This window comes from Myotis nattereri, assembly GCF_964212035.1.
Source record: "Myotis nattereri genome assembly, chromosome: 18".
Taxonomy (NCBI): domain Eukaryota; kingdom Metazoa; phylum Chordata; class Mammalia; order Chiroptera; family Vespertilionidae; genus Myotis; species Myotis nattereri.
In genome coordinates, this window is record NC_138093.1 from 17740303 (window position 1) to 17757645 (window position 17343).

At 44.3% G+C, this 17343-nt stretch overlaps 1 protein-coding gene across 4 annotated transcripts in view; it reads left to right on the forward strand.

Annotated features, from left to right (window-relative positions):
* Positions 1-17343, forward strand: part of DNM3 (dynamin 3) — a 369574-nt gene that overhangs the window by 95533 nt on the left and 256698 nt on the right. For all 4 annotated transcript variants that reach the window (XM_081113203.1, XM_081113206.1, XM_081113205.1 and 1 more), the window contains exons 5-10: positions 2771-2869; positions 3595-3755; positions 4836-4978; positions 8057-8192; positions 10059-10126; positions 13783-13921. In XM_081113203.1, the coding sequence (XP_080969329.1) occupies positions 2771-2869; positions 3595-3755; positions 4836-4978; positions 8057-8192; positions 10059-10126; positions 13783-13921 (746 nt within the window). The remainder of the gene's footprint in view (positions 1-2770; positions 2870-3594; positions 3756-4835; positions 4979-8056; positions 8193-10058; positions 10127-13782; positions 13922-17343) is intronic.

Sequence of the window (17343 nt, forward strand, 5' to 3'; positions counted from 1 at the left end):
GGTCTAGAGCACCTTTTCAGATCCATACCTGCCATCTGTCTATCTTCTTTGGATAGGTGTCTTTCCAGTCTTTCACCCATTTTTAAAATCAGGTTGTCTCCTCCCAGTGCTGGAAGCATGAGGGGATTGTTCTCAGATAATCACTGTGAGGATTTGGTTGAGCTCCTGGAGGCAAAACTAACAAAAGTATTGGCACCTATTACGACTGGGTCCCCCTTCAGTTTTCTACTCTGAGATTCTCCACACTGAACATTCAGCAGTTCAGCAATCACAGGTGTTCCTACCTGGGCCCGGGTCCCCTCAGAGTTTTCTGCTTCTGGGTTGTGAAATGTCTGTATATTAGTACATCTGTCTGTCTCTCCAAATTTGGGGAGGGGGGGGCGGTGCTTTATAAATGACTCCATTTGTTTGATGAATCTAAGAAGGATTTGTTGATTTTTCAGTCTGTTCTGCTTTTGACTTATTGTGTGGACACATTGGCAACTTCCAAGTTCCTCACTTGCTGGTTTCTCATTTTATTGATGAGTCAGAGTGAACATATGACTTATTCTTTTTTTAAAAAAAAAATATTTTTTTTTATTTATTTCAGAGAGGAAGGGAGAGGGAGAGAGAGATAGAAACGTCAATGATGAGAGAGAATTATTGATTGGCTGCCTCCTGCATGACTCCTACTGGGGATCAAGCTTGACTGGAAATTGAACCATGACCTCTTGGTTCATAGGTTGATGCTCAATCACTGAGCCACACTGGCTGTGCTATAATTTATTCTTCAAACAGGAGGTCCTTTAAGAGTTAAAGGGGATGCTGTTAAAAATTATTCCAGCCCTGGCTATGTGGCTCAGTTAGTTGGGCATTGTCCAGTGCACTGAAAGGTTGCCCGTTCAATTCCAGGTTGTGGGCTCCATTACCAGTAGTGGGTGACTCTCACATCAGTTTATTTTTTTTTTCTCTCTCTCTCTCTCCCCCTTCCTTTCTCTCTAAAATTTAATGAAAAAAGAAAGAATAATTATTCCGGCATCAAATGTAAGCTGTGACGAATGGCTCTGCTATTGATGTGGTTGCACCTGATGAGGAAACTAATGTCTTGGAGCTAATAAGAGGCAGTGCTTGGGTCAGTGCTCTTGGCCTCTAGGCCATAGAAGAATCAGACCTTTGATGTGCATTGGGTCTTTTCAAGGTCTTCATTAGAACTCATCAGCGCTCATCATTGTGGCTATTATTTCCTGAAGAGAAACATAATTGAAACACTATCACCCATTCCTTATTAGCTCTTATTTATATTTTCCTTTTAGTTGGAGGGCAAGAATTTTATTAAATTACTCTTTAGTTTACTTATTACTTTATCGAATTTCTTCTAATTCTGGGAGTTGTTCTCCATCCCATAATTCTGGGCTCAAAGAGATATCTAATGAACTTGCCAAAGAACACAGATAATCACTTTTAGAATCTAGCGAAGAATTGGAAGGCAGAAAAATATAGTGATTAAAAATGGAAGTAGGCTGCCTGGGTTTCACGCCCGACAGGCTGTGAGCTTTTACACAGCGTAGAGTTCCTCTCCAGTTCTCCCTTTCCTCATCTGTGTAATTGAGGAAATAAGAGTACCAACTGCATAGAGTCATTCCAAGCCCTACATGAGGCGGGCTCATAATCAGGGCTCAATAATTGGTCTCTGTTATTATTTTTATCTAAGTCATCAGATTTCCAGTGAAGTGTTTGCAAAACATGCTGCCTTGGAAACTCTCTGGCCATGGCTTTGAGGTCTGTCTGCAGTCTGGTAGCAGGACTTCATTGGTGATTTTAAGCTGCCTATTTTTGTACATCCAAACATGAAAAAACCAGGGATCTCCTTGGGCAAACCACCAAGCATAGACTCCTCTGCCTTCTTATAAATAAGGGAACAGTAAAGAAAATGCTTTTAAAATTCAACTTTTATTTTTATTAATGTTTTAAATGTATGTAGCTTTAAAATATCAGTCCCTTCCCCATCCCTCCCAACTCTTGATTACTTATTTCCAGAGGCTTCCACTTTCAACCATTTTAGCTTTTTCTTTTTGCATTCACCTCCATACTTTTATGTGATCTTTTTATACTACTATTTCTTGATTTTTAAAACATTTTAGATATTCTTTTTTGACTTTCTGCTGCAGAGAAGATTCAGCTGTCCTATATCCCTCTCCCATACCCACATATACTTACACACACGCATACACTTAACCTTCACATTTCACTAATGAATATGTATGATTATGAAATGTTATTCACAGCTAACCCTAGTGGTAAATGATTACATTTCCATGATGCTGTCTTTGAGATTTCATAGTTGATTCTCTGTTTGCATAATCTTCTATATGTCTATCACTAATGCACCCTCAGCCTCACCTTCAGAAGTTGAAGGTATTAAGAGATTTCATACATAAAAAATATTTAAGCATGCATGTTATGTGCAGAACCTGGGAGGAAAATTTAAATGTATAATTGCCATGTATGCGAGATACAAAAATAAACTCATGAATTTAAAAGTATTTGGTGATACACTGTTTATTTTTTTTCTCTGTTGAACAGAAAGTTATCTCATGGATGGGTGGTTTCACAACTCTCCTCCTTATCTCACTGGAGTCCCCCAGACTGGCCTGGGGTAGCAGTAGATTAGAGAGAGGAGCAGGAAAAGGACCAGGCATATGAGTACTTTATGCTTAGCATGGGGAGAAATATGTCTCTACAATTTGTTCATTTCCTGCAGACTGTGCAATGGGTTTGTTTGGTACTGCAGGTCTGAGAACCATTGGAGTCATCACCAAACTGGACCTTATGGATGAGGGAACGGATGCCAGGGACATTCTAGAGAATAAGCTGCTGCCTCTTCGCAGGGGTAACGTACCGTGTGCCCCCCAGGGATTCCTTTGATGACGTGGCTGAGAAACAATGGGCAGGCCAGTGGGAGGCCTGGTTTTAATGCTGCCTCAGGTGTGAGGAATGGGCTTATGATTAGCTACACTTTTTATGGAATAGACACATGAAAAATGATCCATGGGGGAAAGTATTCCTTAACAGGAACAAGAAAATAGGAAAAGGGGCGGGGGGTTGGAAGGAAGGGTATAAGTATTCAAAGTCTGCATAAATATATACTGTCCTCTTCTAAGTCTGACTTACCTGCTATATGGCAAAACTGCTAAGAAATATACTCTATTTTTTAAAAAAAAGTTTTTTAAAAAATTGATTTTAGAGAGGAAGGAAGAGTGAGAGATAGAAACATTGATAAGAGAGAATCATTGATAGGCTGCCTCCTGCACACCCCCTAATGGGGATCGAGCCCACAACCCAGGCATGTGCCCTGACTGGAAATCGAACCCAGGACCTCTTGGTTCATGGAACGCTCAACCACTGAGACACACCGGCTGAGCAGAAACATACTTTATTAAAATGCACAGAGCTTTTAAGGGTAAAGGACATTATTACGTTAATGCTAAAATATTGCCATTAGCCAAATCAACCAGCCTTCGTTAAATACTGATGTCTCAAGTTGAGTTTTGAAAAGGGACCCCAAATAAACAACAAAGAGTGCCCCAAACACCATAGGTGTGTGTTCTGTTTCAGGTTACGTGGGGGTGGTGAACAGAAGCCAGAAGGACATCGATGGGAAGAAGGACATCAAGGCCGCCATGCTGGCGGAGAGGAAATTTTTTCTCTCACACCCGGCTTACAGACATATTGCTGATCGGATGGGGACCCCGCACCTACAGAAGGTCCTTAATCAGGTAAAAATTAATGTGCTTTTAAGCAACAAGAACAATTAAGGAAATATGTAAGTGACTTTTGGAATTCATATTTCTTATTTTTATATTCATTTTTTTTTAACGTAAGACATGCAGCTTAAATGACAGGAATTTTAAAAATGAATATAAATATTTAGAGCCACATTGTTACTATTCTCTTGAATAGAATCATCCATCTTAATATTATTGAAAGAACAGTGCTCAAAGCAGAAAGACATACTTATTGAGGAACAGTGAACCAGAGGTATACATTTTAGCGCACATTTTTATAGGTAACCTGTTGAAGGCAGAAGCCAGTGACCCAGCATGGTTAGGCTGGGGCCTAGAGGTAGAGGCAAGAGGAAGCGCCTGTTTGGGCTGCAGAATGGAGGGGAGGTTCACAGCTGACAGGTTCTTCCGAGCTCCACCAGGGTGGTGAGCCATGTCTCCTGAGAACGTCAGGCACCCCGCGTAGCTCTCCATTCCTTCGTTTCCACCACATTGTAACTTAAGGTTTCCTTGGACAAGGTCAGTGATCTGATCATCGATCCCTGCCGGGTGTTGCTAGGCATCCTCATTGGTAACATCAGCTGCATTGGAACAGGCTACACCAGATGGCCCCGGCGAGTGCCTCTGAGACATTTCGAGCATCGCCTCCAGCAGTGGAGGAGAGGGTCTGAGCTTCTTCTGACTACCTGTCTCTACATTCAGTCTCAACTGTGTGTATTATTCCTCCAGTGTTGAGCAATTAGAAAAACAGTGGAGCAAAGCATGGAGGCATGGAACAGACTGACATGCGTCAATGTGGGGTTGGGGGAACGAGAAGAGATAAACCAAAAAACTTACATACTTATATGCATAGCCCATAGACACAGGGAATAGGGTAGTAAAGACCTGGGGGAATAGGTAGGGGCTGGGAGAAGGGGGAGTCAAGGGGGAGGGGAATGAGAGATATCTGTAATACTATCAACAATTAAAAATATATTAAAAAAAAGAAAAACATTGAAGGCCAAGTTTTTGTCTCCCGAGCTAATCTTCAACCTGTCGTATGCGTGTGTGAGATTCTTATTTTGTTTTATTTAGCAACTCACCAACCACATTCGAGACACCCTGCCAAACTTCAGGAACAAACTGCAGGCCCAGATGCTGTCCATAGAACACGAAGTCGATGCCTACAAGAACTTCAAGCCTGAGGACCCCACCAGGAAGACCAAAGCCCTGCTGCAGTGAGCCCCTCTCCCTCCCTTGCCCCGCCCTACCGTCACCCCCCCCCCCCCCCCCCCCGTGGCTTTTGCCTCAGCCTATTATCCGTCGTGCTGTTTTCTCGGTGTAATAGAAGCAACAAGTCAAGTACATGAGGCTTTGTATAGATTATACAGTGAGCCTGGAATCTTTACATTTTCTTGAAGAATAATTGTTCTTACAAATTTAACCAGTTGCTCATCTGCATGCCCAATTTTATGGTGCTTTTATAATTGCATTCAGTAAATAGGTAGTACCAATATGATAACTCAGCAGGGGTGTTTTTGCCCTTAGAATTACAAGAGGGCAGAGCTTCTGTTGAAAGTGTCACCTGGATTGTCCACCTTCCCTCAGGGTCACTTGTACTTTTTTTCCCCAATCATTTCATGTGATCTGTGTATATGTTTTCCAGTGGAATGAGAACCAAGGATTCAATAGAAAAGTACATACACATTGAAATTTCTTTATCCTTGTCCTTAATGATTTTAATTAACCCTTTGAACATGTAAACATGAAAACTGCCAAGTATCTTTTTATTCCTTCACGATCTTCCCATCTTATCTTTGGTTACTAGATTTATCCCTGTGGGGCCTGGGATAGGATGGCGGCGTTGTTAGAGAATGACCAGCTCCTTGTGTCTATTACCCTGACTCCCTCTCCGGGTCCCTTCCAGCCTCATCTGTCCTTTTATCCCTGTTCTGTAACTTGCCTCAGGGCCCTCTCAACCAGAAGACACCTCCCCACCCCTGCCCCATCCACCTTGTATTCCAGGACATATGAAGTCCATTTCCAAAGATAATGCTTGCCATCTCTCTCTCTCTCTTTTTTCCTTTTAAAGATTTTTAGAGAGAAGAAGGAAGAGGGAAGGGAAAGGGAAAGAGAAACATTGATGTGAGAGTGAAACATTGATTGGCTGCCTCCTACTCGGGCATGTGCCATGACCAGGAATCAAACCAGCAACATTTTGGTGCATGAGACGATGCCCAACCAACTGAGCCATATCGGCCAGGGTGATGCTCGCCACCTCTTATTGGCCCCTTTCTCCCTCTGCAGTCTTGCAATCAAAATGTCCTCAATTTGGTTTAAAATGCATAATATAATTCCTTTCTTTGTGGGGGAATTTCTAAATGCTCAAATTATTTAGGTAGCATTTTATGTGCTCATCTTATCCACTTAAAAATTATGAGATCATACAGAGGAAATTTTTTCTTGGATTTGGCTCTTTCCTAGTTCATTTTTTCCTTTTTATTCTTGGCTTTGGTTAAGCACCTATAAAAACTCCTCAAGTTACAGAGAAATGAAAGCTATTTTTGTGTAGGTCCTAGGTCATCATCTTTTATTTAAAAACTAGAGGCCTGGTGCACAAATTCATGTACATTGAAAGGAAATTAATTATAAGAAATATTTTAGAGGCCGGGAAGGTTTACTGGCTTGGGAGGGCTCCAGGGTGTGTCCAGCCCATCTTGCCCAGTCTCCATTGGCCAGACCCCAGCAGCAAGCTAACCTTCCAGTTGGAGCATCTGCCCTCTGGTGGTCAGTGTGCGTCATAGCGACTGGTCTAGCAGTTAGAAACTTAGCATATTAGGCTTTTATATATATACATGTTTTTATTAATTTCAGAGAGGAAGGGAGAGGGAGAGAGAGAAACATCAATTATGAGAGAGAATCATTGATTCGCTGTCTTCCTATATGCCCCCTATTAGGGGTTGAGCCTGTAATCCAAGCATGTGCCCTTTCTGGGAATTGAACCATGACCTCCTGGTTCATAGGTTGAAGCTCAACCACTGAGCCACGCTGGCCAGGCTAGGTCATCATCTTAATATCCAACCAAAACTATTGTCCTTGTGAAGACTGGGTCTTGCCTCTGTGACTTCATTGGATTCAGATTACAGACTTTTCCACAGTTAGATTTTTCCTTGGTAGATGAGTGATTCAGTTTCTTCCCTTCTCTCCCTACCCTCTCTCCCTTTTTCCTTTCATTCCTCCCTTTCTGCCTGTCTGCCTTCCTCTCATCTCTGTATATTCTGCTTGGCATCTGGATCTGGGGATTTAACAGTGGATAAGATTTTTGGCCTCAAGAAGAGGCCACAGTAGAGCAGATGAAACAGACATATCGGAAACTAATCTGATAAATGTGATATCTCTTGTAAGTATAAAATATTAATGGAGCCTAGATGAGGAAGCAGAAGTAGTTACATGGAGCAAAGGTGTGAGTTCACAGAGAAAGGGAATGTGAATAAGACTCTGAAGTAAGGGAGGAGTCTGTCAGGTGAGGAGAGTGTGGACTTAGGTGTTTCGTATGCTGGCTGCAGTGGCAGGACAGGGAAAGAAGGGCAGGACATACATTTTCTAAAATGTCCCACTGTTTCAGCACGTATCATACATTTATACCCTTCTAGGTGTTTAAAGAATTAGATTAGCATTAGCATATGTGTGGATATAGCTATAGCTGTATCTAATTATATTCTAGATTTCCTGGCTTAAGAATTTGCAGTTACTTTTCATTTATCCATGATTTTGATAAAAGATACTGCAAGTATTAGATGGTTTGGATTTTTTTCCTATTAGATTTTGAATTTGAAAGTAGTTCCAGCATGATAAAATTAGAGTTTCTAAATCCAGTCATCACCAATGCACATGATCATTTTCTCTGATGCTGGGAGCGGGGAAGAGAGTTGCTTGGGAAGGGGACTCAGCTAGAGCCATTGGAACACCCACCCGGAGTGATGTTGTAGGAGCTGTGGTTTGTTTGTTCTCTGTAAAGATTTATTGCTTATCTTGAATTCAAGTATTTTGAATTCTATGACTGCAATGAAATGGACAGAATGCATTGAATGGCATAGATATTTAGAATACATTTTAATTAAATGTCTAAAATAAATTGAAAAAACGTGTATTTCAGATCATTACATTTTAAGTGCAAAGTGCAATGCTAATTCTGCCAGTAGGTGCCACTAAGAACACCAGGAAAAGGTTTCTAGGCGGTAACCACAGTAAATTGAAATGAGAAATGCAGAGCCTGGTTACTTCAACTGGAATTAACTTCTCTCTCACAATTGCAGGATGGTTCAGCAATTTGCCGTGGACTTTGAGAAGAGAATTGAAGGCTCAGGGGATCAAGTAGATACCCTGGAGCTCTCAGGAGGTGCAAAAATCAATCGCATTTTCCATGAACGCTTTCCTTTTGAGATAGTAAAGGTTTGTACCAAACGTTGCTTTCCCCCATTGGTTTCACTTCATTTCCATATTCTGTTCTGCATAACTTCATAAAATGTTACGGGGGTGGTATGGGACTAAGGTAGTTCTTGGAACGAAAGCCTTCATGATTAGGTAATGAAATTTAGGAGAGAAATAATTTCTTACTGATGGCCCCAATTTTATTCAATGAGATTTCAAATTATTTCAACAAATACTGATTGAGTCCCTATGACGTCGATTTATTGTCTAATTAATTTAAACATATTTCTTGAGCACCTATTCTAGGTGCCAGTGATTGGGACAGAGATACTGTCTGCTGAGGGAAATAGACAAAGTTAAAGAAATCTTAAGTATGATCATATAACAGAGAGAGAGAGAGAGAGAGAGAGAGAGAGAGAGAGAGAGAGAGAGAGAGAGGAAGAAAGAGGGTGGGGGAGCCACTTTTGATGGCACATTCAGGCAAGGTGTCTCTGAGTAGGGGACATTGAAAACATGAACACAATGGTGTGAAGAGGTCAGCTGTGAAGATGGGGAGGTGGGGAGAGGGTCGTTCAAGATAAGCAGCCCAGGACAAGGCCCTGAAGCAGGCATCTGTAGCAGGTAAAGAGCAGATGGGGCTGACCAAGAAAAGGGCGTATAAAATGAATTCAGAGGAAGAAAGTGCCCAGTTAGGATGGATTTGTGACTTGGGACATAAGGTCCACAGAGCTCGGACTAAATCTGGGGGATGCAAGAAAGAGAACATTCAAGGTGACTCCCGAGGTTTCGGCTTGCACAGCTGCGCACGTTAGTGCCCATGAGATGAGGAAAACAGGCAAAGTCGAGCTCGTGTGTAAGCATGAGTCCTGTTACAGGCAAGGCACTCGGGAGGCAGCGAAGTGCTTCAGGGACTAGGCTACTTGCCCCTCGTACAGAGGCGGGTGCTTATGTCTTGGTGTGGGAGGCAGATGGGTAAACAGAGCGTTTCATTAAAATGTGCTAAGGACAGTGGTAAACTTCAGCACAGGGTGCTATGGAAACACAGCCCACAGACAGGAATCCCTGCCCAGAGCCTCAGGAGCCTGGCCTTCAGCGGAGTTTGGAAGGATGAGCAGCTAGTTAAGCAGGAGGAGGTGAGGAGGGGAAGAGTTTTCCAGACAGAAAGGGAGGCCTGGTGAAGGCTGAGCTGTGCAGCCACAGGGTGTGGGGAGGGAACAAAGCAATTCATTGTTGTGTGGCACCAAGTGCAGGGGAAATGGACAGTGAGGCTGGAGAGGCCAGATCTCAGGAGTCAGGCCGAACCACATGCTCTCTGGATGCCCTTCCAGGTCTAAGCTCCATGCTGCTCTGATCGTACTTCCCCATCCATTCCAGGTTGAGTCCCTATACCTTCTGGGAAATTCTCATACAGCAATCTGTCTGTGTTGGATTGGCAAAATATTATGTATTTACAAAGAGGCCTTGAGCTCCGGTGGTTAAAATGGCCATCTCAGCACAGCTGGACTGCTATTACATGTCCGGTGACACCCTTATTCGTGTATCCGTCTGTGAGGACATTTCCTACATTTAGCAAGAGAATGAAAAATTATAGATTTCAAATGAGTGGCCAGATTTATGTCCAGAAGGCACTTTGATACACGGCACTCCTATCTGAAACGGAGTTAAAATCGGCTGCACTAGAAATAAAACTCCCAGAAACCCCTCATGTTCTCTGTTGCCTTGAACTTTATATAAACAGATGTTTTGACCATCTGGGTTTAAGTTAGGGAAGACATGAGCATCCACTTATTAACAGTGAAGTCAAGCTATTCTCATTCTTTAATATTCAATAGTATTATTAGTCAACGGAATTATGTGTCTTAACTGTGGCTCATCCTGCATCTGCAGATGGAGTTCAACGAGAAGGAATTGCGCAGAGAAATAAGCTACGCAATCAAAAACATACATGGTATCAGGCAAGTGATTCCCATTTTCTGTCCTCCGCTCCAGCTACTAGAAGAAGAAGAAGGTTTATACGGCTAGCCTTTTCACCATCTGAGCCGAGCAGAGCACGGAGGTGGGAGGAAGAAGTAGGAAATCCTGGTTTGGGTTCAATGGTTAATTCCCGGGATCGTCATTCTTGGTCTTTTTCAATTAGAAAAACAGAAACACGTCTGCACTCCCAGCCCTGTGAGCTTGAGCCGGGACCCTTGTTCTCCAGAGCCTTCCTTGCAGGGAGGGAGGCCTGACGTGCTCATAAGTCATCGTTACTTACCCGGAGACAGGGCAGATTGCTTTTGGCTGGAGTTGTGGAGCAAGATTGGGAAAGATTAATGAAGGTGGTAATTTTTGAGTCGAACCTTGTCTGTTTAGAGGACAGGAATGATTTCAGTTGGCAAAGGGGTGCTGTGTGTGTGTGTGTGTCTGTATCTGTGTGATGTCTCTCTCTCTCTCTCTCTCTCTCTCTCTCTCTCTCTCTCTCTCTCTCTGTATGTGTGTGTGGATGGGGTAGGGAGCAATGCAATGAGAATGAGAGGCTGGAGCGTGTTGGGGCTGGAGGATGAAAGGGCTTGAAGTGCCAGGATCAGTGCCAGGCAGAGGTGGTGCCGTGCAGTCCACGGAGCCGGGGGTCGAACACGTTGACTGCAGTTAGGAACATAGACCGGAGAGCAGAGGACGGGAGGCTGGGAGTGGCCCTGGTGCCCAAACTTACCCTTGTATAACGTGCATTTACTTTCTTTAAAGAACTAAAATAGAGGGGAAAAATACAATTTAAAACACATTGCTTGAGTTCATGTCCAGAAGGCTAAACAAAATGTAAGGGAGCATATGTTAAATTGAGATGTCCTGAAGTCAGGCTGATAAAACTTAGGTTGCCCACTTCGTGGATTATCCTATATGCGGGAAGCGCCCCCTGTCTATAGGCAGTGGTATCTCAGCTTTAACAGAACGTGCTGCGTGCATCCACGTGCCGTGTGTCCACATGCCGAGCATCCACGGCCTCTGCGCCCACATGCCCTACGTGCACGTGCCCTGCGCCCACGTGCCTACGTGCACGTGCCCTGCACCCACGTCCCCTGTGCCCACGTGCTCTGCATACACGTGCTCTGCGCCTACTGCCCTGCGTCCGTGTGCCCTGTGCCCACGTGCTCTGCATACACGTGCTCTGCACCTACTGCCCTGCGTCCGTGTGCCCTGTGCCCACGTGCTCTGCATTCACGTGCTCTGCACCTACTGCCCTGCATCGATGTGCCCTGCGCCCACGAGCCCTGCCCACACAGGGCCAAGTGGAGACTCCTTGGGGAACAGAACCTGAGTGGGCAAAGCCTGACCGTGAGTGTGAATGTGATGAGTGATTTCCCAAAGGAGTTGTGACATTTGAATGAGCTATTGTTTTAAAATGGAGACAGTCTCTGCACGTCTCAAATCGTGCGAGTACATAGCGTTGACCGAGTGAGAAAGGGGAACATCTATAACCAAACCCGGTCCCTCTCGCCTCCGCAGGCCCCCCCGCGCGGTCCCTGTCCGTGCTGGCCCTCTCCCGCCCTCCTGAGAGCATCTGCGGTGGAGCTGGGTCCTGCTCCTTAGCTGGCGCAGCTCGTGTTTCAGCATGTCTGTCAGGTCACAGATTTGGGGTCACAAAATATTTTTACTTAGCACTTCACTTGGCTTTTAAAACTCCTTATGAGTAACATTTTTGTGGACTGTAACTGCCAAAGCTCAGCACTCCGTGATGTAGATTTCTGATATCAGTGAGCAGCCACAGAAGAGACTGGTGGTTGCGATTATTCTGGAGTTAGTTTGCCCCTAGAACCATGGTCGGCAAACTGCGGCTCGCCAGCCACATGCAGCTCTTTGGCCCCTTGAGTGTGGCTCTTCCTAAGCCTTAGGAGTACCCTAATTAAGTTAATAACAATGTACCTACCTATATAGTTTAAGTATAAAAAATTTTGCTCTCAAAAGAAATTTCAACCGTCGTACTGTTGATATTTGGCTCTGTTGACTAATGAGTTTGCCGACCACTGGCCTAGAAGATGGCGCTGCCCTGTATCTGAGACATCCTAACGGCATGCCTACCTAGGCCCTAAAGTACACGTGTGGAAAGCGTTGTGCCCAGTGGATTCTGTTGGATATTCCAATAGCAGAAACCTCCCTTGCCCACTGAGGACCGGATGGCTCCTTCTCCGCCTGCACATGCTGAGAACCAGCGATGAGCAAGCGTGGGAGACAGTCCTTGTGGGATGAACACAGTCAGTGTGATCGTGACACTTCCTACCGGTGTAGCCAGGGGACAGCATGTGCCCCGATCCCTGCTGAGAGGTGTTGGGGTTCAGAGGGGGAAGGCCTGGCCGGCAGTAGGACCAGAGTAGGTGCTGTAGGACGCGGTCTCATGCAGGCAGGATGTGGACATGGCTCAAATTGCGGGGATTCCGAAGCGACCATCACAAGACGAAGGCAGAGACCTAAACTGAGCGTGTGAGTGTGTTTGTGCAAAGGCCGAGGGTGGTGGGAACCCGTGTGGTGGGAACATAGGGTGCACGGGAGGCTGGAGGAAAATAAAAGGAAGGGTAGGGTCAGATGGGGAAATTTTTATGTCAGACTGAGCAGTGTGGACTTTATCCCATATCCGAGGTGGAGAATTACAGTTCCAATCTGGTGTGATCGCTACAGTTAGAAATAGAGGTGAACAGAAAGTAAATGATTAGGAGGGATGGAGAGTAAAGCTGGTTAAGGGAGCGTTAAAAGCAATTTCCCAAAGGAGACATCATAGAGTTGAGTGTTGCAGGGAGAGACGTTAAGGCGGGAGAGGTGCGAAGAGGAAGGGAAGAGGGTTTAGGAACAGGGAGTCAAGAGCTGCCGGTCTTTGAGGATGGCTCAAGCTCAGGGTCCGGGTTCTCTCATGGACTCTTTGTTTAAATATGAATAAGCACTTTCTATGAAACACACACACGTCTGCTTTCCCGGACTCCTGCACAGCACAGGGAAAGCATTGTTCCGATACCAATTTGAATGGACTCTAGCCAAATGAAAAAGGCACTTGCTATTTCGTTGTTGTTGTTGTTTTTTATTGTTTGTAAACTCACCATTTCAACATGCTGGGTCCCAGGTTAGTTCTACTTAACTGCTTTCTTTTTCCTCCAGTTCCCCTCCCACCTCAGCCTGGGCCCCACTGCACTCACTATAGCGAAATTTCTCAGTAGCGTCAACTGTCTCAGGGCTCAAAAATGAGGACCGTTTCCTGCTTCATGGAGGGCAAGAGAGGATTGCCTTTGGAGTACTTTAGAAAGAGAAATGTCAATTTAGAACACTTCCATTGTAGCATTCCTTTAAAAAGCTGTGAGACTGTGAAATGAGACAAATTAATGAGAAGGCCAGATGATATGCCATATAAACACTTTGGGATCTATTTTTAGGTAATGTTAATCATCTTTAGAACAGAATGTATTATGAAATATTAGTATTAAAGTTATTACAAATGAAACTGTGGCTAGAATAAATCACTCTGTAACTTTTAAACTAGGTATTCACGCTTTCTTTAAGTGGCCTGTCAATCAAAACATTTTCAAATGAGTACTGGATATTATTACTCATTTTAAAAAATCTAACATGCGGCTCTCTTTCTCACACTCAGGACAGGGCTGTTTACTCCAGACATGGCGTTTGAAGCAATAGTCAAAAAACAAATTGTGAAGCTGAAAGGGCCTTCCTTGAAGAGTGTAGATCTGGTAATGCAAGAATTAATCAACACCGTCAAGAAGTGTACCAAAAAAGTAAGCTTGAATTACTGACCTTTCCAACAAGTTTCTGTTTGGTTTACCCCTCTTTCCCACCCTACAGCATGCCTCCCTTTGCCTGACTCCCTCCCCTCTTTTGTTAGAGAAGGTGATGTGTTTGCTGAGGGGAAGGTTGTGAAAAGTACTGAGTGGGACTTGATCTCCTGTAGACGGCATATTGTCTTCTGTCATCCATTCCACATAGGTTGCTTAAGCAGGTCAACCTCACTTTGGAAGAACAAGGTGTATGCCCTAAACTAATTTTCCTTTGGTGTATACCATAGATGAGGGTAATTGTTAGGGGAAGGGAATTAAGGGAAGTTTTCTAAATTTACATGAATTCCACTTGAACCTGGACATTCTGGGAAGGGGCAGAGTGGTCTAAGAGCTTAGCCTTGGGAACCTTGATTCAAATCTTGGCTTTGCTACTCACCTCTGTGTGACCTTGAATCCCTAGAGGTTTATAATTTCTCTGAAATGGGGATGATGAGAGTAAATACAATACTACCTTAGTGCAGATTAAACAAGATGATGCCTGAGAACCATGGGCCCTTAATGCATTAACTACAGTAACTGCTCAGTCAATGGTGGCTAATCTATTAATGGCCATTACTACCTGTAACACCTATTGAACTGGGGGACTCCTCACTGAAGAACTTGGCAGAAGTGTGCTGGATTCCACCCATTCCATGGGGACGGAAAAGGAGGGCCCTGTACTGGAAAATGCAGGAAGGGGGTGAGTGATGTTTGGGGTGCGTAGATCTAGCCCCATTGCCATTAACATTGTACTTTGATCATTTCTTAAAAGAGTAGATACTTCTAGTTTGTCAGTTTTGTTGCTTTCCCCTTTCTCTATGCTACTATGAGTAACCTCTCTGGAAACCAATGGGGAGCAGGAGAAAGAATGAGAGAGACAGATAATGTGACTGAAGATGAATTTTGGTCCCCAGTGACTGGCAGAACAACTCAGATGAAGAAGAGATGTAAGTGGTGAAAGAGGAAAGCAGGCTGAAGTCCTAGATATCAGTGCAAAAAAAAGCAAAGGCATTCCATGACCAGTGTGGGATCCAGAAGAGGCTTCGAAACTGCAGACCAGCTCCAGGCCTCTTCCAGTTCTTCCACCAGGTTCCTTCCAGCCTAGTCTCTGACCTCCAGAGTAAGCCATGGAAGCAAAGGGATTGAGGAAAGGGAAAGCATGCACCTGGGGGAGAAAAAACAGTCTATAACAGCTCTCCATTTGGGAACATGAAGCCAGTTAATAAATAATACTCCCCGTCCCCTGTCCTTGCCTACCCCTCAAAATGCATGTAGTCTTGTCTCCTGACGAGTTAAAGCTCTCTTCATTGGCCTCCTCTTCCCTGACTTAGGGAGTTAACCAATGCTTTTAACTCCATCAGACACCCAGCCTGTCTCCCTCAGCACAGAGGTCTTCAGCCAAAGGCTCCTCCGGGTGCCCAGGCAATGCTGCCCCACCAGCTAAGCTGGCGTCTTTCTGAGGGCCCCTTGTGTTGCGGCCGTCCTCAAACCTGTTTTAGCTAGTTGTAGTTCTTATATAAACTGTGTAGTTTAAATGAAGAGTAAGTAAAGTGATCAGGTGCAGAAAAAAACCGAGTTTTGTTCCTCTGAAAACTCAGCTTTGGAGAAACTTGAAAATCAAGATTAGCTACGTAAGCTTTGCCATTGCCCGGGTCTAGGTGGGACAAAGTTAAAAGACATGGGGGAGTCGTACAGACCTAGATGGGCTCTGCGTTCAGCTTCTCCCTCCACTTTGAAGAAAGCAAACTTGTAGATTACGGATGTGGTTTATGGGAGACAGAAGACGCATAGCTCCTCTCAGCAGATCCATATGCTGGGAGCGGGCCTTGGCCTTACATCAGAAGGTTGGCACATGTGTGCACATTTATGTTTTGAGTTATAGAAAGTGTTTACGGTATGTAGGAATCATTTTTTTTTTTTATCATTTCCAATTGCATCCAATTTGCTGGAAAAGCAGCAGTCGGTCCTGATGCCATGGGATGAGACAGCTTGTTCTGGACACTTGGTTTCTGTCCTTTGCTGTCCAGCCTTTGAACCGCCCTTTCCATTATGTTCTCTGGATCAGTGGTGATTGTGTATTTGTACTGTCTTCTCAAAATATTTTACAGTTTGTCTTAAATGAAACCTCACTTTTTCCCTGAGATTACTGTTTACCTTACAGCTCTCTTCACTGAAGAGCATTTATTGGCCCAGACCCAAAGGATCCAGGGCCCAGATCATTTGTCACTTGCCCGCTTCTCCTTGTGTGGCTTCCAGAGATTGTGCGTTCATTTTCCTGTAAAGTCTCCCATAAGGTCCTTTGGTCTCTGTGTTCTTCCAACCTACCCGTCTCCTCCTGGTTTTGTTTTCTTTCTTGTCCATTGTTACCAGTCTGTGTCCAATCAGAGCAGAATTGAAACCACAGCGTGACTGTTTAAAAAAAATACATATTTTTATTGGTTTCAGAGAGGAAGAAGGGAGAGAGAGAGAGATAGGAACATTAATGATGAGAGAGAATCGTTGATTGGCTGCCTCCTGCACGCCCCCTACTGGAGATAGAGCCCACAACCCGGGCTGGAATCGAACCCGGGACCCTTCAGTTGGCAGGCCGATGCTCTATCCACTGAGCGAAACCAGCTTGGGCGACCACACTGTGATTTGATAACAAAAACAAAAAGCTATCTACTGCCCTATTCCTCTCCTTTTCTTCATGACCAGCCTTCTTGGGGGAAAAGTAGTTTATGCTTACTCTCTTTACTCTCTCATCTCCAGTTAGTTCCTTAACCCTCTGAAATTTGACTTCTACCCTCCTACCACTCTGCTGAAATAATTATGGCACGGTCATCCAGAGACTGATTGCCAAATCTAATGATATCCTTATCCCTGATACTGTGGTCCACTCTCTTTTTGAAGCTGACCCCTCTCTCTTCCATTGGGTTTTCTTCCATCTCCTTTAAGAGCTCATCCACTGTTGCCGGCCTCTGCACATTGACGTCCTGTGGAACTGACTCCTGATTTCCTTCTGTCACTGTCCTTCCTCCTGACAGGGCACATCTCCCACAGTCCAGCTGCCACATAAAATACTCTTGATTTCCAAATCTGTACTTCAGCTTGAGCCTCTCTCTTGAGACTGTCTACTCTACAGTCTACTGCAACTATTCTCTTAAGACGCTGAGCAGTTTTTTTTTTTTTAAAAAAACTAAATTATTCCACTGGCCTCCTAACTGATCTTTCTACCAGTCTGGCCATCCTCAAACTCATCCTCCCATAGCTGTCAAAGTAGCCCTCTACGATATGGACATCTGTTCTCCCCATTGTCTCAGTATTTACTCATTGGCTCCTCATACCTTGAGAGAGTTCATTCATTCATGGTTGTGCGTAGTTTTGCCTTCTGGACTCCACAT